Source organism: Gorilla gorilla, chromosome 5 (genome assembly GCF_029281585.2).
Source record: "Gorilla gorilla gorilla isolate KB3781 chromosome 5, NHGRI_mGorGor1-v2.1_pri, whole genome shotgun sequence".
NCBI classification, from domain to species: domain Eukaryota; kingdom Metazoa; phylum Chordata; class Mammalia; order Primates; family Hominidae; genus Gorilla; species Gorilla gorilla.
Genome location: NC_073229.2, coordinates 172,551,468 through 172,578,299, shown reverse-complemented (window position 1 = coordinate 172,578,299; position 26,832 = coordinate 172,551,468). Strand labels below are relative to the sequence as shown.

Here is a 26,832-nt window from a genome sequence, read left to right as displayed (position 1 = left end):
CTTCAACATCTCAACTACAAGTTACAACGAGTCATGAGTGGCAACATTCAGTGTGGCTTCAGGCCATGAAAGGGTTATGCAATAACATAAATTATATCAAAACAGAGATTCAGTATTTGAAAAACTGATGAAAAATCTATCAAGAGTGAAACCTCCATAGAGACTTGGGTGAATATTCCCATTATGGTTTTTGGGAATAAATTTTCAAACAACTGAGAATTTCAAGGGGGATTTTATGATTCATCTTAATTTCATCAAGTTGGCTGAGCACAGTGGCTCACGCCTGTAATGTCAGCACTTTGGGAGGCCGAGGCAGGCAGATCACTTGAGGTCAGGAGTTCAAGACCAGCCCAGACAACATGGCGAAACTGCGTCTCTACTGAAAGTACAAAAATTATTTGGAAGTAGTGGTGTATGACTATAATCCCAGCTACTTGGGAGGCCAAGGCACAAGAATCGCTTGAACCCGGGAGGCAAAGGTTGCAGTGAGCCTGTATCACACCATTGCACTCCAGCCTGGGCAACAGAGTAAAACTCTATCTCAAAAAAAAAAAAATAATACTAATAAATAAAATAAAAATAAAAATTCATCAAGTTTTACAAAGACAATTACTAAAAGGCCAAATGGCATTTCTGTTTTCTTTTATAAAGTTTAGATACAGCCTTGTACATGCTGAGGATTCAATATATGTTGACTGGATATAATTGCATAAGACTGAACTCCATAAATCTTGTCTTCTATGTTATGTGCGTATGTTTACTGGGGAAATATTTTTATATTGTATTTCTCTTGGTCCCTAGGGTACCTGTAAGGCTCAATCAATATTTAGTGACTGATTGAATCACAGAATTATATATGTAACTAGAACTAATGAAGTAGATAAAACAAAAATACAGACAGGTCTTTTTTTTTTTTTTTTTTTTTTTTTTTGGAGATGGAGTTTCGCTCTTGTTGTAGGCACTCAGGCTGGAGTGCAGTGGCACGATCTCAGCTCACCGCGACCTCTGCCTCCTGGGTTCAAGCAATTCTCCTGCCTCAGCCTCCCGCATAGCTAGGACTATAGGCACGCGCCACCATGCCCAGCTAATTTTGTATTTTTAATAGAGATAGGTTTTTGCCATGTTGGTCAGGCTGGTCTCGAACTCCTAACTTCAGGTGATCCACCCGTCTCAGCCCCCCAAAGTGCTGGGATTACAGGCATGAGCCACTGTGCCCGGCCGCCTTTTATGTCTGTCACAGATGTGTGAGCAAAGCTTTTATATTCTACTACTGGGTAGCTTGTGGCACTACAGCCTGTTAGTTCACAGTGAGGTCCTCCTTACAACTAACCCACCTTACACTGAACACTCATATCTAATGCAACATGGTTGTTTATTTCCTTATGAAGTTTCTGTTTACTACGGAATGTCACTTTAAGTGCAACTTATAATTAGGCTTGTCCTATAGAGAAAATGCAATCCTAAAAATTGTGATTCATTGGCTTACAGGAAAATATGGCTCTTGTCTCAAGAGAACTAATTCTGAGAACTTTAAGAACTTTCTGGGATAAGAAACACCTGCTCTAGATTACTAGTAATCTCTTTTGAGATTTGAATATGCAACCATTAAATGTATCACTGTGAAGTACTGCCTTCCACAAATGTTACCTTTTCCTTATAACAAAAACATACAGCCGCCCCAACATTTCAGCAGTTTCTTACGGGGAGGGCTCATCAGGACTGCTTTGTTGGGAGGCCGAGGCAGGCAGATCACAAGGTCAGGGGTTCGAGACCAGCCTGACCAACATGGTGAAACCCCGTCTCTACTAAAAATACAAAAATTAGCTGGGCGTGGTGGCGGGCGCCTGTAATCCCAGCTACTCAGGAGGCTGAGGCAGGAGAATTGCTTGAACCCGGGAGGCGGAGGTTGCAGTGAGCCAAGATCACACCACTGCACTCCAGCCTGGGCGACAGAGTAAGACTCTGTCTCAAAAAAAAAAAAAAAGGACTGCTCTGGAAAACACCCTACCTAGTTCAATGTCCCTCTTGCACAGGTACCCTCACACCTTCTATTTTAAGAAGAAATCAAATTTGTGTCAAGATAAGAGCATGCTCCCTTATAGTCTGGGGTGAAAGTTATTCTCCTTTTTTGTTGTTTGTTTGTTTGAGATGGAGTCTTGCTCTGTTGCCCAGGCTGGAGTGCAGTGGTGCAATCTCGGCTCACTGCAGCCTCGCCTCTGCCTCCCCAGTTCAAGCGATTCGCCTGACTCAGCCTTCCGAGTAGCTGGGATTACAGACATGTGCCACCACGCTCGGCTAATATTTGTATTTTTAGTACAGATGGGGTTTCACCATGTTGGCCAGGCTGGTCTCGAACTCCTGACCTCGTGATCCGCCCACCTAGGCCTCCCAGAATGCTGGGATTACAGGCGTGAGCCACCACGCCCAGAATTGGTCACTTGATACATACTTTGTGACTGCTTCCAGCCGTTCACATTTATTAAAAACACAAGAAAATCTCTTTCTGTTGTCTGACTTAAAATATGGATTGCAGTTTTTAATGACAATCTTGAAGTCACTCAGGTAAGAAATTTCTTACATAGCCCTGAGGTGGTACTGGTATAAGACAGCCTCTCCTCTCTTGCCTTAGCAATATGGATGGCAGCTTTCAGAGTATTTCAGACACTTTCAAGAAAACAAAACTGAATTTGAGAGTTGATTTACGCAGGAACCGAATAAACTTCTACATTTAATATTGTTAATCATAAAATACCATCTATTTATGACTCTTTATAATTGGATATCCAGTTAATATCTGTTAAGCTTCTGCAAAATACAAGTCACCGTGAGGCACAAGGCACTATGGCATATGGTCTGAAGGACACAGAGACGCAACTTAAACCCAGCCATCCAGATGCTTAGAATTTGGCAGAAGAGATGAGACAAGCACGTGAATAATAATGCATGGTAGGAAAGCACAGACACGACATGAGAAGTATCATAAAACTGCAATGCAGGTACACAAGGGCAAGAGCCACTTAGCTTGGGGAACCAAGAAGAGCCTGCAGAGAAAGTGGCATTAGAGCAGGATGGAGTGACAAGCATAGCAGGTGAATGTAGCCGAGTGACAAGTGTAGCGGGCAAAAAAGGTGGTGGGAGGGAGGCAGGGGCTGTTTTTCTCCAAAGCAAATCACTTCAATTTATGCGACTATGTGTAAACTGCAAGATAATGAAAATAAGGGGACACCTTACACCATATGCAAATATTAACTCAAAGTGGATCAGAGGCCTAAACGTAAGACGTAAAAGTGTAAAACTCTTACAAGACAACATAGTGAGAAAGGCTCACAACACTGGATTTGGCAATGATTTCAGTGGATATGACACCAAAAGCACAGGCAACAAAAGAATAAACTGAACTCCATCAGAATTATGAAAACATTTGTGCATCAAAGGACACGATCAAGAGTGAAAGGCAACCCAGAGAAGTGAAGAAAATATTTGCAAATCATATCTGATAAGGGATTCATATCCAGAATGTATAAAGAACTTTATACATGGAGTTGGATTGAAATAAACTTCTTTTATACATTGAGTTGGATTGAAATAAATAATCCAACTCATAAATGGGGAAAGACTTGTGTAGACATTTCTCCAAAGAAAATACACAAATGGCTAATAAGTATATGAAAAGATGCGCTGGGCGTGGTGGCTCACGCCTGTAATCCCAGCACTCTGGGAGGCTGAGGCGGGCGGATCACAAGGTCAGGAGTTCAAGACCAACCTGGCCAACACAGTGAAACCCCATCTCTACTAAAAATACAAAAATTAGCTGGGCGTGGTGGCGGGCACCTGTAGTCCCTGCTACTTGGGAGGTTGAGGCAGGAGAATCGCTTGAACCCAGGAGTAGGAGGTTGCAGTGACACAGCGAGACTCTGTCTCAAAAAAAAAAAAAAAAAAGGAAAGATGCCCAACATCACTAACATTAGGAAAATGCAAATCAAAACCATAATGAGATACCATTTTATGTCCATTAGGATAGTTATTATCAAAAAGGAAAAAAAAGTGTTAGCAAGGATGACGAGAAATTAGAACCCCTGTTCCCTCCCTGCTGGTAGGAACGTAAAATGGTATAGCCAGTATGGAGGTTCCTCAAAAATTTAAAAGTAGCTGGGTGCGGTGGCTCACGCCTGTAATCCCAGCACTTTGGGAGGCCGAGGCGGGTGGATCACCTGAGGTCAGGAGTTTGAGACCAGCCTGGCTAACATGGTGAAACCCTATCTCTACCAAAAATACAAAAATTAGCCAGGTGTGGTGGTGCGCGCCTGTAGTCCCAGCTACTCGGGAGGCTGAGACAAGAGAATTGCTTCAACTCGGGCGGCAGAGGTTGCAGTGAGCCGAGACTGCGCCACTGCACTCCAGCCGGAGTGACAGAGCAAGACTCCATCTCAAAACAAAAACAAAAAAATTAAAAGTAGAACTGCCAGATCATCCAGCAGTTCCACCTCTAGGCATATTCCCAAAAGAAATGAAAGCAGGGATTTGAAGAGCTATTTGTACACTCATGTTCATAGTAGCATTACTCACAATAGAAAAATGATGGAAGCAACCCAACTGGCTGTTGGTGGACAAATAAACAAAATGTGGTATATGGGACAAGGAAATATTATTCAGCCTCAAAAGGGAAGAAAATTCTGACACATGCTACAAGACAGATGAACGCTGAGGGCATAATGCTAAGTGAAAAAAAACAGTCACAAAAGGACAAATACTACATAATTCCACTTACAGGAGGTATTGCGAATGGTCAAATTCATACAGACAAAAGTAGAATGGAGGCTGCCAGGAGATGTGAGGAGGGGAAATAGGGAGTTGTTTAATAGGCACAGGGTTTCAGCTTTGCAGGACGGAAAGAGCTCTGTGGATGGTTGGTGGTGATGGTGGAACAACATGTGATTATGCTGTCACTGAACTGCAACTCAAAATCAGTTAGGATGGTAAATTTTACGTTATGTATATTTTACTATAATTTTTTAAAATAATTTTTTAAAAAAAAAACTAAAATAATACAAGATAAACTCAACTTAAAAAGTTCCACCCTCCTCTATATCACTCCTGCCATGGACTAGGCTTTCCTAGACCCTTGGAGCGCCTGATTCTCTCTGCTCCTCCCTTGGAGAGCCTGATTCTCTCCGCTCCTCCCTTGGAGCGCCTGATTCTCTCCGCTCCTCCCTTGGAGCGCCTGATTCTCTCCGCTCCTCCCTTGGAGCGCCTGATTCTCTCCGCTCCTCCCTTGCAGAGCCTGATTCTCTCCGCTCCTCCCTTGCAGAGCCTGATTCTCTCTGCTCCTCCCTTGCAGAGCCTGATCCTCTCTGCTCCTCCCTTGCAGAGCCTGATCCTCTCTGCTCCTCCCTTGGAGAGCCTGATCCTCTCTGCTCCTCCCTTGGAGAGCCTGATTCTCTCTGCTCCTCTCTTGGAGAGCCTGATCCTCTCTGCTCCTCCCTTGGAGCACCTGATTCTCTCTGCTCCTCTCTTAGAAAGCCTGATTCTCTCTGCTCCTCCCTGCCTTCACTGTCATCCCTGGACTTGGCACCTTGCTTCACCTGTCTCTTGAGGCCAGACCCTGTCTTGCTTACCTGGATCCCCAAGCCCAGCATTCTGCATCTATGCTCCATGATCCCCCACAAGCTGTTGTAGAAGGTGATAGGCATATGTTGGCTGCCTTTTCTGCTGGGTGCTGATGGAGAGGACACTGTTCTAAGTTTGAACACTGGCAAGTAGGAATCTGTATGCAAACTGTAACACTATTTCACATAATGCAACAGATTAAAATAACATTAAACATATGCCAACTGCTTTTATCTATGACTTCTTTTTTTTTTAATCTCTTGCAGCGCAGAAATAGATTTTACTCGTATCAGCAATGTTCACACCGGGCCCCCAAAGGAAGTCCTTCAGAGGTATTCTTTGAGATTCCTATGACCAGCCAAAACAAACAAGCACAAACAAAAACAAGCAGATTGCTGAATAAATTCAAATCTGACTAAAATGCTGGCTTGTGTTCAAAATTGTCATCTCCTGGGGTCAGGGCAGGTGACTGGCACCCAGCAATGAGAAGAATGTCCATCTGACCTGTTCTACAGCCCTGCCCTGCCGCATTCTGAAATCGGTGTGGCATAGGCACAGGGCACATCTCTGCCTGCAGAAAATGTCTCTAAGTTTTCTTTTACCATGGAGGCCACTTCTAGCACAAGAATTGGAGTCCAAAGATTACACTGTCGATTTCTGATTTTTTTTTCTAAGTAACAAGTTGCACTTTAAAGTTAGCAAAAGAAGACACATTCCCAGGTCAAACCAGTAAGTGCAGCTTTTCTCATGATGTGCTGGGATACAGAAGTACAGAACTTATCTACCAGGCATAACAAGTTTCTACGGGAAAATGGAGTCGGGTCCAGCTGGGGTTTCTAAGATGAATCCACTCCACAGAGGGAAAGAGTGAGTGCATACGGCCTCAGCCTAGAGTCATTACTAGTGGCCATTTTCATCTGGGCGGTAGAGGCAGTGAGGACCCAGAAGTGAGGATGGGCTCTAGGTAGATGGAGAGCCAAGCAATATGAGGAGGGAACAAAGGCCAGAGGTAGCAAGGAAGAAGGCTCACAGGAGTGAGGTGGGGCTGTGCAGAGGAACAGATGGAAAGGGAGAAGGAGCAGGCTGCCAGGGTAGTTCCTTGGTATCTTCATTCTCAGCCCTGCTAACCTGAGCCTGGAGTAGAATGCAGTGGGAACAGGGCAGAACTTTCTGTTTTCCTCTGTGCCTTTCAACCAAAACCCCCTACTCAAGGCGGTAAGGAAGAAGGGACAAGGGTTGGAGGGGAGCTTTCTATTCTCCTTTCTTCCTGCTCCTCCTTCTCTCTCTTTTCCACTTCTCCTGGCAACCATTACTTGCTAATATTCTCACTGGCACACACATACATGCACACAGAGGTGATCACAAGCAGAAGGGGATGCTTAGGTGGGCACAGCTAGGAGACAGGCCTAAGAAAGGCACAGAATCACCCCGTGTCCAGGGTGTGGAGTAGGAAGAGGAAAAGGAAGAGGGAAGCAGAGGCAAGAGGCAGAAGGCAGGAGCACCCCCGGTTTGAGCAGTAAGTTCTGCAAGCTTTCAGTCAAGCCGCCCTGTGAGCAGAATCAACTATCTCTTCCTAGACTGTGATGAGCTAGCTTGGTTCCACTCCGCTTCCAACACTGCATTATTATTTTTTCCTCTCTGCTATTCTGCAGCTCCTTGCGACTACACAATACACTCAGCTGTGTTAAACAAAAACACAAAAGTTGCTGCTGTCTTGGACAGTTCCCTATCAGATGAACAGAAAGGCCAAATGGGCAGAAGGCGCCAGCAACCATAGCCTGGGCTGGGGCTGGGGGTGGGGTGTTGGAGGGGGACTGGGGACTGGGATGAGGGCGAGGCTGGGGTGGGGCACGGGCTGGGAGAGGGGAACGGTGGGGCTGGGGCAGGGGGCTGGGCTTGGGGGGCAGGTGGTGGGGGTGGGGCTGGGGTTGGGATGAGGGTACGATAGGACTGGGATGGAACTGGGACAGGAGTGAGGGTGTGGGAGGCTGGTGGTGCTGGGCTGGGGGTGGGGCAGGTGGTGGGGGTTGGGGCGGAGCAGGGATGGGCTGGGCTGGCGGTGGGTAGTAACTCAGTTTAGAAAGGACTGAAGTGCCAAGCACATTTTTTTTTTCTATTGTACTGGTTTTTATGTAGTTTATCCTCAGTGGATCCTGGACGTTTACATTTGTATACCCATTTTAAGACAACAGCCTATCCCTTAGAACCATATTTAAAAAATAGGTTTACATAAGCAAACTTTACAGCATGAAAACTTTTGTCTTATCAAATACACTTTCATTGGGAGCCTTTCTTCCTCTAATTAGAAGTCTGAACTTGTTAACATAATTTATGTTTTTATTAGCCAGCAGGTTCATTCTGTAATAAAGGCATTTCTTTTCCAGAATTATACTTTCAAAACTTTCTTGCTTAAAAGATTTTTCTCATTAAATATTTATGCTTATTTTTAAAATCCAAGAGTGTAATAAGAAAGCCTCACTTTATGAGTCTAGGAATGCAAATATCTCCAGAATGCACAGCTACTGTCATTCATTCACCCCACAAAAATTTATTTGTCACCTACTATATTCAGGGGATTGTTCTGGCCATAGAGATACAGTAATGGACAACATACTCACTACAGAAAGGTGAAACAGCATTCAAAGTACTATGGAATTTTGGAATTAGGAATAAAGGTACTAAAAATCACTGAATTGTACACTTAAAAGGGTGAATATTACGGTATATGAATCATATCCCAATTAAAACACTCATTTTAAAAAACACTATGGGAAGGTGGGGTGCAGTGGCTCACGCCTGTAATCCCAGCACTTTGGGAGGTTGAGGTGGGTGGATCACCTGTGGTCAGGAGTTCAAGACCAGCCTGGCCAACATAGCAAAACCCAATCTCTACTAAAAATACAAAAATCAGTCAGGGGTGGTGGCAGGCACCTGGAATCCCAGCTACTTAGGAGGCTGAGGCAGGGAGAATCACTTGCACCCAGGAGGAAAAGGTTGCGGTGAGCCGAGATTGAGCCATTGCACTCCAGCCTAGGCGACAAGAGCAAAACTTTGTCTCAAAACAAAACAAAAACCCAGCTGTTAACAATTGTTATCTTTGAGACCTGGGTATTAAGAGACGTTACAATTCTACTGTGGAATTTTTATTCAATTTTTTTTACAACGAATGTATGTTGTAATTGTATAGCAAAAATTACTTTCGGCTGGGCACAGTGGCTCATGCCTGTAATCCCAGCACTTTGGGAGGCCTAGGTGGGAGGATCGCTTGAGGCCAAGAGTTCGAGGCCAGACCAGGCAACACAGTGAGACCCCATCTCTTAAAATATATATATATATTCTTATATTAATATTCTATATTATATCATGCTTTATAATATAGCGTTTTGATATTATATTACCCAAGGACATAAACTAATCTGTAAATCAAGTCAACACAAACTGATTCTTCTAGAAGGCTCTGAGGAGACTCTAGAGAAGAAAATGCAAGGTTAGGGAGTGGCCAGGGAAGATTTGGCATTGGCCTCCTGGTTTCAAATCTCATCTCTGATACTTACTAGCTGTTCAACTTTTAACAAGTGCTAACTTTATAATGAATATCTCTACTATAAATAATAATATCTATGATAAGTATTCATTGAGCTCCAGCATGTACCCAGGAACTATGTCAACTCTAATGTGCTTTTAAAAATGTCGTTTTTGGGCCGGGTGCTGTGGCTCACGCCTGTAATCCCAGCACTTTGGGAGGCTGAGACAGGCAGATCACGAGGTCAGGAGATCTAGACCATCCTGGCTAACATGGTGAAACCCTGTCTCTACTAAAAAATAGAAAAAATTAGCCGGGCATGGTGGCGGGCGCCTGTAGTCCCAGCTATTCTGGAGGAAGGGGAATGGTGTGAACCCGGGAGGCGGAGCTTGCAGTGAGCCAAGATCGTGCCACTGCATTCCAGCCTGGGCGACAGAGCGAGACTCTGTCTCCAAAAAAAAAAAAAATGTCATTTTTGGCTGGTCGCAGTGGCTCACCCCTGTAATCCCAGCACTTTGGGAGGCCAAGGCAGGCGGATCATTTGAGGTCAGATGTTTGAGACCAGCCTGGCCAAAATGACAAAACCCTGTCTCTACTAAAAATACAAAAAAAGTCGGGCATGGTGGTACACGCCTGCAATCCTAGCTACTTGGGAGGCTGAGGCAGGAGAATCACTTAACCCGGGAGGCAGAGGTTGCAGTGAGCTGAGATCGCACCACTTCACTCCAGCCTGGGTGACAGAGCAAGACTCTTAAACAAAAAAACAAACAAACAGAAAGTCATTTTTGTGATAATTATCAGCATGGTTGTTATTACCGCCTTCCCATACTTTGTTTTTTCCTCTTTAGTTTTTGGCAGTACTTTAGGTAGCAAGGCAGATAAAGTACCCTGAGGTTTAGACATGTGAAGTGAAACTGATGATCAATGATGCAGAATAGCTTAATTGATAATTATCACATCACTAGCATTGAAAAGATTCATCAAAAATATTAAATAGTAAAACTTTCCTTAAGTTGAAATTCTCCTTTAGAAGGAAATGTTTAATCTTCATGAATCAAGTGACTGACTCCAATGAAGAATTCAGATAAAATACCCAAACAGATCCCGAAAGATGAAAGAGATCAAAGGAATATCTTGGAGAAAAGAAACCCACACCCTAAGGAGAAAGGACATACACATACAAACAAAGATACCCTTTGAAATCACAGATGAAAATCTGTCTTCCTTTTGGCATCTTTGTTAAGAAATCATGTCTCTGCTGTTGCACACATTAAAAAAATAACATACGCCCCCCCACACACATCCAGATGTTCACGAATATTCATGATGTGCTTCCAATTTGGTTTGGACTTGCTCTTGATTTATTTTTGATTAAGTTTCATCAGCTTCTGCTGGGGCCCATGAGATGGATGGCATTGCCGTAGCACAAATTTAGAACATCTTCATATTCTAAATAATTGCTCCAGTCTCTCAAACTATCCCTTATACATAAATTACTTATGCACAGGTCTCAGAATGGCCAGAGACAGGAGCAGTGGCTTACTCCTGAACTTAGATTCTTAATACCATTCTAGAGTTGGTAAATTAAGTCTCCATTTCTAATACACAGATTGACCTGTCAAGGGAGAAAAAAAAGCAACAACTTAATTTTCTTTTTTGAGAAGTGCAGTGAAACACTAAGGGAAAGGTATGAGCTGTGCTCTGGGGTGTATTGAGACGTATTTTCCAAAGTTACCCCATGAGCTAATGTGTGTCCTTCCTGATAGTGAATAGTTGAAAAGTCAGGATAACTGATGTGACCGCATCAATTTTTTTTTTTTTTTTTTTTTTGAGATAGGGTCTCATTCTGTTGCCCAGGTTGAATTGCAGTGGTGCAATCTCGGCTCACTGCAACCTCTGCCTCCTAAGCTCAAGCCATCCTCCCACCTTAACCTCTGAAGTAGCTGTGACTACAGGCATGCGCCACCATTCCCAGCTCGTTTTTGTTTTCTGGGTGTTTTTGGTAGAGGTGGGATTTCACCATGTTGCCCAGGCCAGTCTCAAACTCCTAAACTCAAGCGATCCACCAGCCTTGGCCTCCCAAAGTGCTGGGATTACAGTCATGAGCCACCACGCCTGGCCAACACCAAACAAATTTGCTCAACATTTTACCATCTTGTTTTCTTCAACTTAAAATTCTTAAAACTTCCAAACCGAAAGAAAAGACAATCCCAAATGCAAACATACTGCTGGAATGGGGGCAATGGTCTTCTAATGAGAGGGAGCGAGAGAAACCTCCCACTGATATACATGGTGATCCACAGCTCAGAGCTTAATTCTCTTTTTTTTCCCCCCAGACAAAGTCTCACTCTGTCGCCCGGGCTGCAGTGTAGTGGCACTATCATGGCTCACTGCAGCCTCAACTTCCCGGGTTTAAGTGATCCTCCCACTTCAGCCTTCCCAGTGGCTGGGACAATAGGTGTGTGCCACCACGCCCTGTTTATTTTTGTACTTTTTTGTAGAGACAGCGTTTTGCCATGTTACCCAGGCTGGTCTCAAACTCCTAGGCTCAAAGGATCCACCTGCCTCTGCCTCCCAAAGTGCTGGGATTACAGGCATGAGCCACCAGGCCCAGCCCAGAGTTCAGTTCTCTCTACTGTTAGTCATTTCGGTGCACAGGAGCTGTGGTGAGAGATCAGTCTAAAATATGGACTGCGTGCGTCAGGAGGACAATGTCAGGTGTGGTGTGTGACAACACCAGCATAGGCTCAGGGCCCTGCCTCAGCTGACTTCCAGGCTGGGCCCTGCAGGTGTCTGCCTAATTCCATTCCGGATGCCAACCTGCCTCAGGGCCCACACAGGGTTCTGCAGAATAGGTGGGCCACTTGGCTTGGACCACTCAGTCATCTCCTACAGTCTCAAACGTAGACTGTTGACATCACCGCTAAATGACATAGATCCAGCTACAGAAACCCACTCTGAGGGCCTGGAAATAAGCAAACTTTCACTGCACTCCTTTACATTTTGTCTCACTTCAAGATCATACTGCCTCTAGTGTGCTACAAATTAACATTTTAAATAGCCTATAATTAGCTTCTGATTAGCCTAAATAAATTATACTGTAATCTTCCATGTTAAAAATGTATATAATTGTTAAATGTAAAGACTGAGATCACACTACAATTTTGGCATCCTGGTTTTAATATTCCAGGCTCCAAAAAGGCACCTGGCCTGGGCCTCGTTCACCCCCTGAATGGTCCTGACTCCAAAAACAGGGATGCTCCTTTCCCTCCCAAGCCCTGGCCAAGCCCTGGCCAAACCCTGGCTACCTGCTAGGTTCTGCCGTCAAAGCGGCCACTTTTACCTGAGTTCCTAACTCTTCTCCCCAGTTAGTGTCAATTTCCTTAACATTTAGGAATGCTGTCTGTTGTATGCAAATGGAAACAACAAAGCTCAGACTTTTTCCTTTTTGGCAAGTACTACTATTGAAGTAGTATGCTAGTTTGGTGTTTAATCCCTCAGGTGTACTACTTTTTATTAAAGCAAGCAAACTAAAACCATCTCTAAATGTTCAGGAGCAAGAGAAAAAGAAGCTGAAATTCTGTAATCCTAGCACTTTGGGAGGCTGACGCGGGTGGCTCACCTGAGGTCAGGAGTTCAAGACCAGCCTAGCCAACATGGTGAAACCTCATCTCTACTAAAAATACAAAAATTAGCCGGGTGTGGTGGCGGGCATCTGTAATCCCAACTACTTGAGAACTTGAGAGACTGAGGCAGGAGAATGACTTGAACCCGGGAGGTGGAGGTTCCAGTGAGCCGAGATCACGCCATTGAACCCCAGCCTGGCAGACAAGAGTGAAACTCAAAAAAAAAAAAAAAAAAAAAAAAAAAAAGAAGCCGAAATTGTTGATGCACATTTGAAAAATCTGAAGCCCTCTCTACTCTTAGACTATCATGACAACACAGCCAACCCGGTGGTTTCTGCAAGTGCACAAACAGTCTGCAAAGGTGTCTAGTGCCTAAGTGTAAGGTTGGAAACACCTGAACTGACTGCAGGGTTAATAAAAAAGAAAAGCCTTCTTAATTACCAAAGGTATAGAATGCCAAGATCAAATCTGGCACCAAGAGATCTGTTGATGTCCACGTTCCCATAGTGCCATGTGCAAAAAATGCTGACTAAATTGGAACAGGGCATTTGATTACAAATGTGACTTTGTCTGAGAGAGGCCAGAGCACAGAACTGTATTACCATCTGGCTTAAGATATAATGCCTCAGTGTATTTGACATCAAGTGTGTGAATCCCACAGCAGAATGGAGTTCAGACTCACCATCTAATGCCCACAGATACTGATCACAATCTTCAAATCAGCTGTAGCCCAAAGCTAGCAAATAATGTAAGTGAAGACAAAAGGAAACAGAACAAAAACTAATGCCATTTAGAGAAACAACGGGGCTTCAGCAAGATAACTCAGGATAGTGTGCGGCACAGTTCTCATTCTTATCCTATGGGGATAAGAATAAGAATTCAGGGATGACATAAGTCTTCTGTGTTTCTATGCTCTGGGGGCAGACCTGTGTTCCTTAAAAACAATGGTGACCTTGTAGACTGAGCTGGGCAGAATCTCACTTTCCTGATCATTTTCTTGAATATTCAGGAAGCTCAAATGTACAACATGAAACCTGTTTCCCACATGCTTTGCTGTCTGTAGCAAATAACAAAAGAAGAGCAGTCAGTGAAACCAAACAAAAACCCACACAGACTGGACTATGCGCACATGTCTGCGTGAAGCCACAGGCAAAGCAAGAACAAGTTCACCTTGGCCCAGCGGTCAACAACTGCAAAACGGCAATTTATTCTGTTTCGCCCAGTGAATAGGAATGAATCGGAATATTCTACTTTATCTTTTATATCATTAATAATCCAAGGACCTGCGAAAGAACAGCCTGCCTCTTTTTTCCCCTCACATCGTTTATACCATAGTTTCTAGCCACATTTACCCCTCCCTCCATTTTTGGCCTTGGATGAAACTGTGACGTCTCCCTGAAGTTACTCCCCATGGTCACACCTCCCTCAACCAGGTCAGTCTTCCCTGTGCCTTCTGATTGGGAAGCCTGGGTTACCACTTCCTCTAAGGAGTCATCAGGGACCCTCTTCTGTACTCCTGCACAGCACGGTAAGAGTATGTTACTTGCCTCACACCCCTACTAAACTGTGGCCTCTTTGTGGGCAGGGAATACATATTTTGTCTGTGATTCTGGAAAGGCAAAATACCACATAACAGACTCAATGCTCATTAAATATTTCAAATATATTTAAATGCTCAGTTGAATATTTACACACACGAATGAATTCAACAAATACTTATTGGGCACCTATTATGTGCCATGCACTGTTCTCTATGCAAGGGTACAGTAGTGACCAAAACAGACCAACAAAAATCCCTGCCCTCAAACCAGGCAGGACCCACTAGAAGGGACAGGAAGCAACTTTGCAGGTGCTCAATGTGTTCTCTATCATGCTGGGCTGTGGGTGACGTGGGTATATTTATTTGATGAAGTTATACAACTGACATTTGTGCATTTAGATGTATATAAGTTATACCTCAAAACAAATTTTTTTTTTGAGACAGAGTCTCACTCTGTCACTCAGGCTGCAGTGCAATAGTGCGATCTCGGCTCACTGCAACCTCCACCTCCAGTGTTCAAGCGTTTCTCCTGCTTCAGCCTCCAAGTAGCTGGGACTACAGGTGTCAGCCACCACACCTGGCTAAATTTTTTTTTGTATTTTTAGTAGAGATGGGGTTTCATCATGTTGCACAAGCTGGTTTCAAACTTCTGACCTCAGGTGATCCACGTGCCTCAGACTCCCAAAGTGCTGGGATTACAGACACGAGCCACCGTGCCAGGACAAAACAAACTTTTAAAAACCATAGTAATCATGAAGTGTGGGTGGGGTGTGAAGATGAAACAATGGCAGGATGCTGCTAGCTGTGGATGCCGGGAAACAGGCACAGGACGTTCACAGTATTATGATCTTTATAGATGTTCACATTTCCAACATAAAAAGCTATTAAAAAAATCCCTGCACTCACTTGAATAAATATTAATGAAGTACAAGTAATGGATACTCTTCAGCATTACTGCAGGGATTTTTCAACTCAGAACAGAAAGGAACGGAAAGAAATCAACAGTTACAGTCACTTATGATGACAGCAATTTTTTTCATTTAAGCCTCTAATAACTTTGAGATACTTTACTCTCATTTTATAAATTGGGAAACTGAGGCCAGGAGAGGTTACCCCACTTGCCAGGTAAGTAAAAGAGCCAGAATTTGAACCAAGTCTGTGACTCCCTCAGCCTCTTTCCATCAATGTTTCTTACACCCTCTTGCTCACTGCAACAAGCCCGGGTAAGGGCTCTTCCTCCAGCTTGGAGAGGGGGTGGTACAGTCAAAAGAGGCTCTGACAATTAGCACTGGTTACAATGGACACTACTGTTACTGCCTCTGTCTTAATCCAGAACTATATTTGGAAGGTTTAAGTTATTAAAATTGCAAGGAATGATAAGTCATTCCTACACCATTAACAATGGTTCTCTTTCTTTCTTTCTTTCTTTTTTTTTTTTTGAGATGCAGTCTCACTCTGGCACCCAGGCTGGAGTAAAGCGGCATGATCTTGGCTCACTGCAACCTCGCCTCCTGGGTTCAAGCGATTCTCCTTTCTCAGCCTCCCAAGTAGCTGGGATTATAGGTGCGCAGCACCACACCTGGCTAATTTTGTATTTTTGGTAGAGATGGAGTTTCACCATGTTAGCCAGGCTAGTCTTGAACTCCTGACCTCAAGTGATCTGCCCGCCTTGGCCTCCCAAAGTGCTGGGATTACAGGTGTGAGCCACTGCACCCGTCCAGCAATGGCCCTGCTATGACCTTTCATAGTTATAATACGCAATATTTTTATTGACATTCTCAGTCCTTAAAGTCCTCAGTGCATCTCCACCTGGGCTCCCTTTTCCTTGTATTCACACAGTCATGACAACAAATTGGCACAGAAGCTGGGCCAGGCTTCAGCTGCTGATGAGTATGTCATCATCAACAGAGTGCTGCTGGGGGTAGGGACTTCTCTGTCAGCTCCATGCCACATCGACAACTGCACAAACTTGTTTTCTGCCAATACCCACACAGATTCCACCTCAAGATGCTGAGGAAGCTGATACTGCCAGTAATAAGAAGCCACCTTGAGTGTGTTTCTTTCCTGACCATGGTGTCACTTTGACAGATGTCAGACTTAGCATCATTCGAGTTGGACCATTATGGACTTGGAAAGCTACTAGCATTTCTGATTGCAGCTTCTCCCAGCCAAAAAAACACATGGTGCCCAGGGATTGTGCCAAATGTGGAGAGATATGGGCAACTTCCCTGCTGTTCACAAGCACTAATGTCCCAATCCCCAGCAGAGGGAAAGGCTGTGGTCCAAACACACCATTCCTGCAGGGCCCATTTGGTGCTAAATAAAAACTCTCACCATAGTTATAAATGTGAATCATAATCTCTGTTTATATTGTTGAATTTTTACCCATCTGTACTCTCTGTTGTCTTTACCAAAACTAACTGGCCCCAAAGACACTTTATCAAATGCATTATTCCAGTCAGGATCCGGGTGATTAAGTCCTAGAGAAAGAGCTTGACATCCAGTCCAGAAAGTTAATTACTAACATAATTATCAAAACCTTTTATTTTTCAGGGTTAAGTCAAGCAACTCTGTAGGCTGAGTGTCCTTTTGTTTCGTTTGTTCTCCAGTTGATACATAATTAGCTCTTAAGGACAATGCATTTTTTGACTTTTTAAAGCCAAACACAAATATCTAAGTATTCTATCTGTAGACTATTTCTTCAATCTCCAAAATTCACCCAGAAGATTTAGAATGAAACAAAGCCATAAACCAATTCAACCCATCACCCAAAATTCTCTGTCCCCAAGGTTGTCTTCTAAAATGACTTTTTCTAGAGCAGATACAACAAATCTAATGCTACTTTTCCCCTATAAAATGTTTGAGGCTTCTAATATGTTACTGCATATTTCCTCTTCTGCTTTTAACAGGTTATTTCATCTCAAAGCCATCTCGCACTCAGCTTTGACAGGGCTGCTGACAAACATAGAAAGAAACTGGCCAGTCACAGTGGCTCATGCCTATAATCCCAGCTCTTTGGGAGGCAGAGTCAGGTAGATCACCTGAGATCAGGAGTTTGAGACCAGCCTGACCAACATGGTGAAACCCCAACTCTACTAAATACAAAAAATTAGCCGGGAGGGGTGGCACACACCTGTAATCCTAGCTACTCGGGAGGCTAATGCAAGAGAATCGCTTGAACCCAGGAGGCAGAAATTGCGGTGAGCTGAGATTGCGCCAATGTACACCAGCCTGGGCAACAAAAGCAAAACCCCATCTCAAAAAAGAAAGAAAGAAAGAAAGAGAGATAGAGAAAGAGAGAAAGAAAGAAAAAAATTATTAAGCTGCAGGTCCTCAGACCTGAAGTTGTGCCAACCAAGCAGCCAGCAGGGAAGGCATATTGTTTACTTGTCTGAAGGCAGAATTGAAAGATTAGAAATATATGTAAAATTCTGATGCAATAAAAGGGAACATGACAGACTGGAAGTCACAGCTTTTCAAGGAAATGAGTTCCCATCAGGAATCAAAACTGTTAAGCACTGTGAGAGGGAACTTTCAGTAGGTTAACAGTGTTGTGTCATAGCCTAAATGATGACTAGCCTCAAAACACATCTAACATGGACATCTAGACTTTGGAGCCATGTGAGTGACACAGGAAACATCCAGCACCTAAACCCGATCCTTGCCAGTTTTAGAATTTCCCTTTTCCACTGCAACTTGTCTGGAATTTCATAGAAAGAGAATCTGAAGGCTGAGCGCAGTGACTCACGCCTGTAATCCCAGCACTTTGGGAGGCCAAGCCGGGCGGATCATCTGAGGTCGGGAGTTCGAGGCCACCCTAGCCAACATGGTAAAACCCTATCTCTACTAAAAATACAAAAATTAGCCAGGCGTGGTAGCGGGCACCTGTAATCCCAGCTACTTGGGAGGATGAGGGAAGAGAACTACTTAAACCCAGGAGGCAGAGGTTGCAGTGAGCCAAGACCATGACATTGCACTCCAGCCTGGGCAACAAGAGCAAAACTCTGTCTCAAAAAAAAAAAAAAAGAGAGAGAATCTGAATATGCCAATTTGGGGTCTTACTTGCTAACTACAATTTAAAGAATGAACAGTCATGCTTCCAGCCTGGCTTGAATCAGCTCCCATCAATTTTACTCACCACCAAATTCTTGCACCTTTGATGGGAACTAATTAAGCTCATGTGGTGTTTTCTCTCCCCAGACTGTCTTCTGCGGTTTTGGAACAGAGCACGCCAAATTAGCCCCATCTGTTTGAATGAGAAGGAGGTTTTTAAATCTAAATAATAAATCTAAATAATAATCTAAATCCCACCGATGGGCAGACTTTCTCTCCTACCTAGAAGCTGCCTTCCAAAGTTCCCAAACACCATGGGATGATGATGGTAACCCCAACTCCTAACCAGCTAGAATCCTGAGAAGAGCAGTTTAGTGTTGTGTCAGTGGTCTGTCTTCTGCCAGTTCACAGCAATCATTTCCTCAAGCACAGTAAAATGTCTGAGGAGGCCACAGAGTCCTACCAGACTATCATTTGAGGCAAGAATTGCAACATTCTGGCCAGGCGTGGTGGCTTACGCCTGTAATCCCAGCACTTTGGGAGGCCGAGGCGGGCAGATCACCTGAGGTCAGGAGTTTGAGACCAGCCTGACCAACATGGAGAAACCCTGTCTCTGCTAAAAAAAAAAAAAAAAAAAATACAAAATTAGCCGGGCATGGTGGTGGGCACCTGTAATCCCAGCTACTCGGGAGGCTGAGGCAGGAGAATCACTTGAACCCAGGAGGTGGAGGTTGCGGTGAGCCGAGATCACACCACTGCACTCCAGCCTGGGCAACAGGAGGGAAACTCCATCTCAAAAAAAAAAAAAAAAAAAAAAAAAAAATTGAAACATTCAAGAATTCAGGGCATTATGCAATATTTAAGTTGTCCTGTGGTAATCTTGCCAAAATGAGAGTATTTTTTCATTAACTATGCTCCAATGGGAGAGCCTAATGAGTTTTAAGAGTGTGGGAGTCTTTTGACACATAAAGTTACTTTCTTCAAAAGGAGGAAATAACCCCAGCATTCACACATGTCAAGGAACAAAGTTAAAAGAAAGAAGCCCTTGACAACGCTGCCGCCCACCGGGGCCAAGGCGTCAGGCTCCCGTGGTGATGGCTGTCAGCCCCTGGATGACACTTCTCAGCCTCAGTCAACTTTAAACTAACTCCCATCCCTGCAACTACTAAATTGGTGAACATAAAAGAAAGAGAATCAATTAATATTTGGCAGTCATGATATAATGTTACTCCTGATCCAAGGAATCTTTACTTGGTTAAGAAAAGAAATAATAGTACATAAGAACACCATAGTCTTACCGTGGAAACAGATTATGTTCGCTTACACAATATAGGGCAGTGGTACCCAACCACCTGCTGGGTCCCTTATATGAGAGGAGTCACAGAACCCTTGTATGTAACATAAAAATAATTATTAACAAAAGAATTATCTGTTCCTAATTAGTTCTAAATTAGTTAATTATTATTTTTTTTGTGTGTGCTCACCCTAAGTAGATAAACAGGAGGTGGGAGGAGGATAAATAAGGATTCAACTGAATCAGCAGTTTTCAAACTTTTTTTTTTTTTTTTTTGGAGACAGTTTCACTCTTGTTGCCCAGGCTGGAGTGCAATGGCGCGATCTCGGCTCACCACAACCTCCGCCTCCCAGTTTCAAGTGATTCTCCTGCCTCAGCCTCCCGGGTAGTTGGGATTACAGGCATGCGCCACCACGCCCGGCTAATTTTATATTTTTTTAGTAGAGACGGGGTTTCTCCGTGTTGGTCAGGCTGGTCTCGAACTCCCGACCTCAAGTGATCTGCCAGCCTCGGTCTCCCAAAGTGCTGGGATTACAGGCATGAGCCACCACTCCCAGCTTAGTTTTCAAACATTTTTTTAAAGGCAGAGGAACTCTGTTACTTAAAACATACCCATGCAGCCCCCACTATATGAGATGGCTCAAAAGGAACAGGTCTGGATGAAGAGACAGAGGGTTGAACATTTTCTTCTGCCTCAACCCCACTTCTTGAGGAGGTCCTGAGGTTGGCATAATGAAACAAAACTATTTGAAAGGCACGGAACTAAAGTGAATCCAATAGTAAGATATTTAAACTGAGAAATGCAGACGCTTTTATGATATTTTATAGCAAATATACAATTTTGAACTACTAGTATACATATAAATTATATATATAGCACCTATGCTATTTAGTTACTGTTTATCACATACAAGTCCAAATGCGTCACTGATTATACACATAAAGGTTTTCACAAACAGCCAAATTTATTTCAATGCACCTGAGTGAGAGGAGAATATAACCATGAAAGATGGTGATGACAAGTCTCAAGGACGGGGAACATGAGCTGCAATAAAATGTTAAGTAATAAAGGAAGAAGTTTTTTTTAAATATATAGGTACAGCATTGTATCACTGATTTTTTTTTTTTTTTTTATAAAAGTGTCTTTAGGCCGGACGTGGTGGCTCACGCCTGTAATCCCAACACTTCGGGAGGCCAACGTGGGTGGTCACCTGAAGTCGGGAGTTCGAGATCGGCCTGACCAACATGGAGAAACCCCATCTCTACTAAAAATACAAAATTAGCCAGGTGTGGTGGCGCATGCTTGTAATCCCAGCCACTCGGGAGGCTGAGGCAGGAGAATCACTTGAACCCGGGAGGTGGAAGTTGTGGTGAGCCCAGATCACGCCACTGCACTCCAGCCTGGGGGACAAGAGCGAAACTCCGTCTCAAAAAAAAAAAAGAGTGTCTTTAGTGGTGGACTAGTTTTGCTGATATTTAAATGCCCACAAAAACACTAGAAGGATACCTGCTAAAACACCAATGTGATTATTGCTAGGTGAGAGACTACAGGTGATTTATTGTTCCTTAAAATTTTATGTTGCTTTCCAAAAGAAGAAAAGAAAAAGAGAAGAAAAGAAAAAAGGAACGGAAGCTGGAAAAAAAATTAGCCTAGACACCCTTTGGGCTTAGAGTCAATAAAAAATGTAGTACACACTGGTGAATAGTAAAAACATACTTTTCCCTTAAGTAAAAAAATAAAAATAAAAATCTATTTTTTTTTTTTTGAGACGGAGTCTTGCTCTGTCGCCCAGGCTGGAGTGCAGTGGCATGATCTTGGCTCACTGCAAGCTCTGCCTCCCGGGTTCACGCCATTCTCCTGCCTCAGCCTCCCGAGTAGCTGGGACTACAAGCACCCATCACCACGCCCAGCTAATTTTTTTTCTATTTTTAGTAGAGACGGGGTTTCACCGTGTTAGCGAGGATGGTCTCGATCTCCTGACCTCATGATCCACCCGCCTGGGCCTCCCAAAGTGCTGGGATTACAGGCGTGAGCCACAGCGCCCGGCCAAATCTATTCTTTTAATGAGTGCAAAGGTTCGATCCTATTGCTCCAGCCAACACTCACTCAGTTTGATATCTGCGGCAGAACTGGGCCAGTCTTTTAGGGACCTGAACTTTCTACCCCACACTAGTGCAGCAGCCTACAGATTGATACCCCAGGAAGAGCTAGCACTGGGATAAGGACCAAGGAAAAGCCCAAATTGGAGCAGCTCTGCTCACAGAAGCATATTCCCAGGACCCCCACTCACCACTTCCAGGTCCTGGGAAACCCGCCGTTTCCGCAGCTCCTCCATCCTCTCGCACACGTCGGAGAAACAGGTGTTGTAATAATCTGCATACTGCTGCGCCAGGTCATCGATGTTTCCCAGTGAACCGTCCTGAAGGCGTGGACAAACAAAGGCGGTCAGGTCAGTCCACCCTGGAAAAGCCCACAGCCATCGGACCTCCCTCTATGCAGAGTTAATAGCAATAAAGGCTGGCATTTAAGTGGGAAACATCAAGTGCCAGGTTGTTTTACATGCAGGATCTCCTAACCCTCAGGACAGCCCTCTGACAGGGGCCTGTTTTTTCCCACTTATATTGATGGGTAAACAGGAGCTCAAAGAAGTTGAGCGACTGCCCACAAATCCCAGGACTAAGAAGCACAGAGGCCAGCTCTCCAACCTCGGACGGTCTGGTGCCAACACCAAAGTCTTCAATCCCCATCTCTCTGCCTGCCTAGCAGGGCTAAGAGAGGAAACACCAGGGAAGCACCTTCAGCAGAGGCACTGTGTGAGGAAGAGGCACCTAATGCCCAGTGTGGCCCCTGGCCTGCACCACCACCTCCTGGGAAGCTCACAAAAGATATGTCAGGACCCCTCCCAGGGATTCTGATGGGAGCCTGAGAATTCAGGAACCGACAGAGAATTGCATCTGGGACAAATCTCACTGTACCTCTCAGGAGACCCTCAGAAAAGTGGAAAATCTTTTTATTCATTTAGTCATTAGTGTTCATTAATATTCATTATTATGGTCATTAATATTCATATTATTCATTAGACTCATTATTCACTAGGCATTCCAAGTCCAGGTGCAAGAGTACATGTTACAAATTCACCTGCATAAATAAATAAACATGTCAGTTGTTTCTTCCCCAAGGCAAGTGCCACATAATTGCTCTAGAGCTCATTCTTAGTTTCCACCCAGCTCCGTAGCGCCTGGTACTGGTTAAGTGGCCTTAGGCACGTCTCTTAACCTCTGAGGAACACTGAATAATCACAGCACCTACTTCAGTGAGGACTACTGGAGTAACACGTGTGAAGCGCTTAGGCCTTAGCCGGCTCATGTAGTCCACCCGGCATGTAGTAAATGCTAAAAATTTCTCGCAGTGTAATACTCACTGCAAGATTATGTTCCACACTATAGTCTTCCTTTAGAGCAATGGATTCCTAAAAACATACCTGAATACATACAGGGAGGATGACAGAAATACCTTGTACATTTGTAAGTTATGCCATTTCTTCTATCAATTCATTCAGAAAGACCTCTCCTCTCCTCCAGCTCTTTTTTTTTTTTTTTAACCTCCCAACATTCTGCTCTTTGGTATAAATAAATGACTTTACCAAGACAACCAAGGAAAATACGACTTTTAGACCACCTAAAGCCACACACACACTTTCCATTTTACAGACTGCTAGCCAACCCCTTCAGTTATTTAATGTCGGTGCACTGTCCATAGCAACACACGCCTAACACTGCGAAGCAGGCTTAGATGCAAGCAGGGCTTGGGAGTTGGATTTCTCCCAAAGCCTTTCTGCGAAAGACCTACACCCTGGTCAGCAGGCCTGGGGCAGAGCAAGGATCATCTCTACCCTACTTCTGCATTCACTGATTTTACAGAACCAAGGGAGAGGAGAAACAGAAACGGGAAAAAAATGACGCTTCAGAAAAGCTCCTTGCTTCCCCACCAATAACACGTTCTGCATTTGAGCTGATTGCCTCAAAGTTCCTAGCACAGTGTGGAAACAAGAAGGATTCTTCTAAGGCCAGTAAGATCTTTGAATGTGTCTGGACAAAAGTCACTCCTTCACTACAATCAGTCTTGTCTGTCTGAGCCCACAGCCTGGACTGACACAGCAGGCAAGGTGGGAGACCCTCTCCTCTTCAAAATGTCATCTATTGTCAAGTGTCCAATAGAAAAATAACAAAGGTCAAGACAGAATCTGTTGCTGCCCCTCTGAGGACATGCACCGTGGTCCTCAGCCTCCTGGCCTCTGCTGTGCTGCCTCCAGGAAAGGAAACTGCCTGAAAACAGAACCTGGGCCAGGTGCAGGGGCTCACGCCTGTAATCCCAGCACTTTGGGAGGCCAAGGCAGGGCAGGGGGTTGGGTGGATCACCCGAGGTCAGGAGTTCGAGACCAGCCTGGCCAACATGGTAAAACCCCATCTCTACTAAAAACACAAAAATTAGCTGGGCATGGTGGCGCACGCCTGTAATCCCAACTACTCAGAAGGCTGAAGCACAAGAATTGCCTGAAATCAGGAGGCGGTGGTTGCAGTGGGCTGAGATCGCACCACTGTACTTCAGCCTGGGTGACAGAGTGAGACTCCATCTCAAACACAAAACAAAAACCCAGAATCTGTCTTGGAAGAAGAGGGAGCTAGGACAGAATATCTTAAGGTGGGGTTCCTGAAATACGGCATGATAAACTGATATTAGGATCCTGAGGATCCTCCGACAGATTGCAACTCAACCACCCATGCCCCAGGGTCACAAAGCGACCAATTCCATCTACAGCCTCCCAATGGCCCAACCTTGCCCAACCTGCCACCCAAATGACCTTGCTAAAAGATCTGACGGAGGAGTCTCCCCCACTGAGATCCTTCCATGCCCCATCACCCATCCTACAATATAAACCCCAAATGTACCAGCCTTTCAGTCTCCTTCACCTGCGGTCCCCACATCCTCCATGCAGTAGGGGCCTGAGAGGACCCAGAGAGCAATAAGCACTTCCTCCCGCAGGCACTAAGCAGGCCTTCTCCCACGCATCCCCGGTAACCCCATCAACACACACCCCCAAGAGTACTGAGGGAACTCCTGGAGGAAACTTTAAGAGAGAAGGAGGGCAAAAAAGCAGCTCCCATGGGGACATGGGTTCTGACCAGCAGCTCCTGACAGCTGTGACTAGGACAGCAAAGCGCCAGCCCCTGGGAAGCAAGGGCTCGATGCCACAGCTGCCTCAGCTATTCGAGCACCTGGGGCCAGGTGCCTGGCTCACGCCTGTAATGCCAACACTCTGGAAGGCCAAGGCAGGCAGATCACTTGAGGTCAGGAGTTCAAAACCAGCCTGGCCAACATGGTGAAACCCTGCCCCTACTAAAAATAGAGCCAGGCGCAGTGGCTCACGCCTGTAATCCCAGCACTTTGGGAGGCCGAGGTGGGCGGATCACCTGCGGTCAGGAGTTCGTGACCAGCCTCACCAACATGGAGAAACCCTGTCTCTACTAAAAATACAAAATTAGCTGGGTGTGGTGGTGCATGCCTGTAATCCCAGCTACTCAGGAGGCTGAGGCATGAGAATCACTTGAACCCGGGAGTCGGAGGTTGCGGTGAGCCAAGATTGTGCCATTGCACTCCAGCCTGGGCAACAAGAGTGAAACTCTGTCTCAAAAAAAAAAAAAAAAAAAAAAAATTAGCAGGGCGCGTTAGTGGGCGCCTGTAATCCCAGCTACTCAGGAGGTTGAAGCAGGAGAATCACCTAAGCCTGGGAGGCAAAGGTTGCAGTAAGCAGAGATTGCACTATTGCACTCCAACCTGGCCAGAGCAGCAGAGTGAAACTCCGTCAAAGAAAGAAAGAAAAGAAATAATTTACTAAGGATGCCGAAAGAAAGAAAGAAAGGAAGGAAGGAAGGAAGGAAGGAAGGAAGGAAGGAAGGAAGGAAGGGAAGAGAAGAGAGAAGGGAAGGGAAGAGAAAAGAAAAGAGAAGAAAAGGGAAGAGAAGAGAAGAAAAAAGGAAAAGAAAAGAAAAGAAAGGAGGGCCGGGTGCGGTGGCTCACGCCTGTAATCCCAGCACTTTGGGAGGCAGGTGGATCATGAGGTCAGCAGTTCGAGACCAGCCTGACCAACATGGTGAAACCCCGTCTCTACTAAAAATATAAAAAAATTAGCTGGGCATGCTGGTGGGTGCCTGTAGTCCCAGCTACTTTGGAGCCTGAGGCAGGAGAATTGCTTGAAACCAGAAGGCGGAGGTTGCAGTGAGCCGAGATTGCGCCACTGCACTCTAGCCTGGGCAACGAGAGCAAAATTACACCTCAAAAAAAAAAAAAAGAAAAGAAAGGAAGCGGGGGGGGGGGGGGGGGAGAGAGAGAGGGAGGGAGAAAGCAAGAAAGAAAGAGAGAGAGAAAGCAAGTAAGCACCCAGGTAGTTCCCAGGACGGAGGGAGCTGGGCTATCTTCAGCACCAGGGCATCCTCCTTGATTTATCTAGGGATGTTTGTTTGCTGATACTTCAAAGAAACAAAGTGCTCACCATCCCTGTTCACCCTGAAGCCTCTCCTAGTTTCTTAGCTCCTTTCCCCAGCCTATATTGACAAAGACAAAGGAGCTCCCTTTTGTGTGTGAGTTTGAGGGCAAAGGGGAGCAACTTAACCCGAAAGCCCATTTTTATGAGTTATAGACCTGATCCCTATCACAACCGGGGACCCTGGAAGATCCTGGGCTCTTTGGAGTTGTCTTGGTCTCAGGAATGTGATGCTGTCCTCATCCAGAAACTTCTGCCTTCATCCAGCCAGGAAACAAAACACACCTGCCACTTTGACCAAATAGAAAGTCCATGTCTCCCAACAGCCAAGTGTACTTGTTAAGGGGGTTACAGCTTACACACTACCCTGTGGCTTTCTGGTCTGGAATAGAAATCCATCACTCTCTCTGTCTCTTATACACAGAGGTCCACACTGAGGTATTCCAACATGGAATACTGGTTTCTCTCTAAAACAACCAGCTTTCACGTTTGTGAACTGTCCAACTTATCACAACCAACCGTCGTCTTGGACTAACCAAGACCGCTGGGGAAAAAACTATTTATATATTATTTATGTAATTATTAATATAGCTTTGTCCAAACTACTTTCTTCCCCTTTTTCTCTTCTCTCTCATATATCCTAAGAA

The 26,832-nt window shown here is 44.7% G+C and overlaps 1 protein-coding gene across 6 annotated transcripts in view; it reads right to left on the bottom strand.

Annotated features, from left to right (window-relative positions):
* The window catches only part of SASH1 (SAM and SH3 domain containing 1), a 284,343-nt gene that overhangs the window by 141,237 nt on the left and 116,274 nt on the right, over nucleotides 1-26,832 (bottom strand). For 3 of the 6 annotated variants that reach the window (XM_063707936.1, XM_063707937.1, XM_055391926.2), the window contains 2 exons: nucleotides 21,935-22,063; nucleotides 18,435-18,542 (listed from right to left, as the gene is read on the bottom strand). In XM_063707936.1, coding sequence (XP_063564006.1) covers nucleotides 18,435-18,542; nucleotides 21,935-22,063 — 237 coding nt within the window. The remainder of the gene's footprint in view (nucleotides 1-18,434; nucleotides 18,543-21,934; nucleotides 22,064-26,832) is intronic. The other 3 variants (XM_055391928.2, XM_063707938.1, XM_031012188.3) reach the window with 1 other exon arrangement.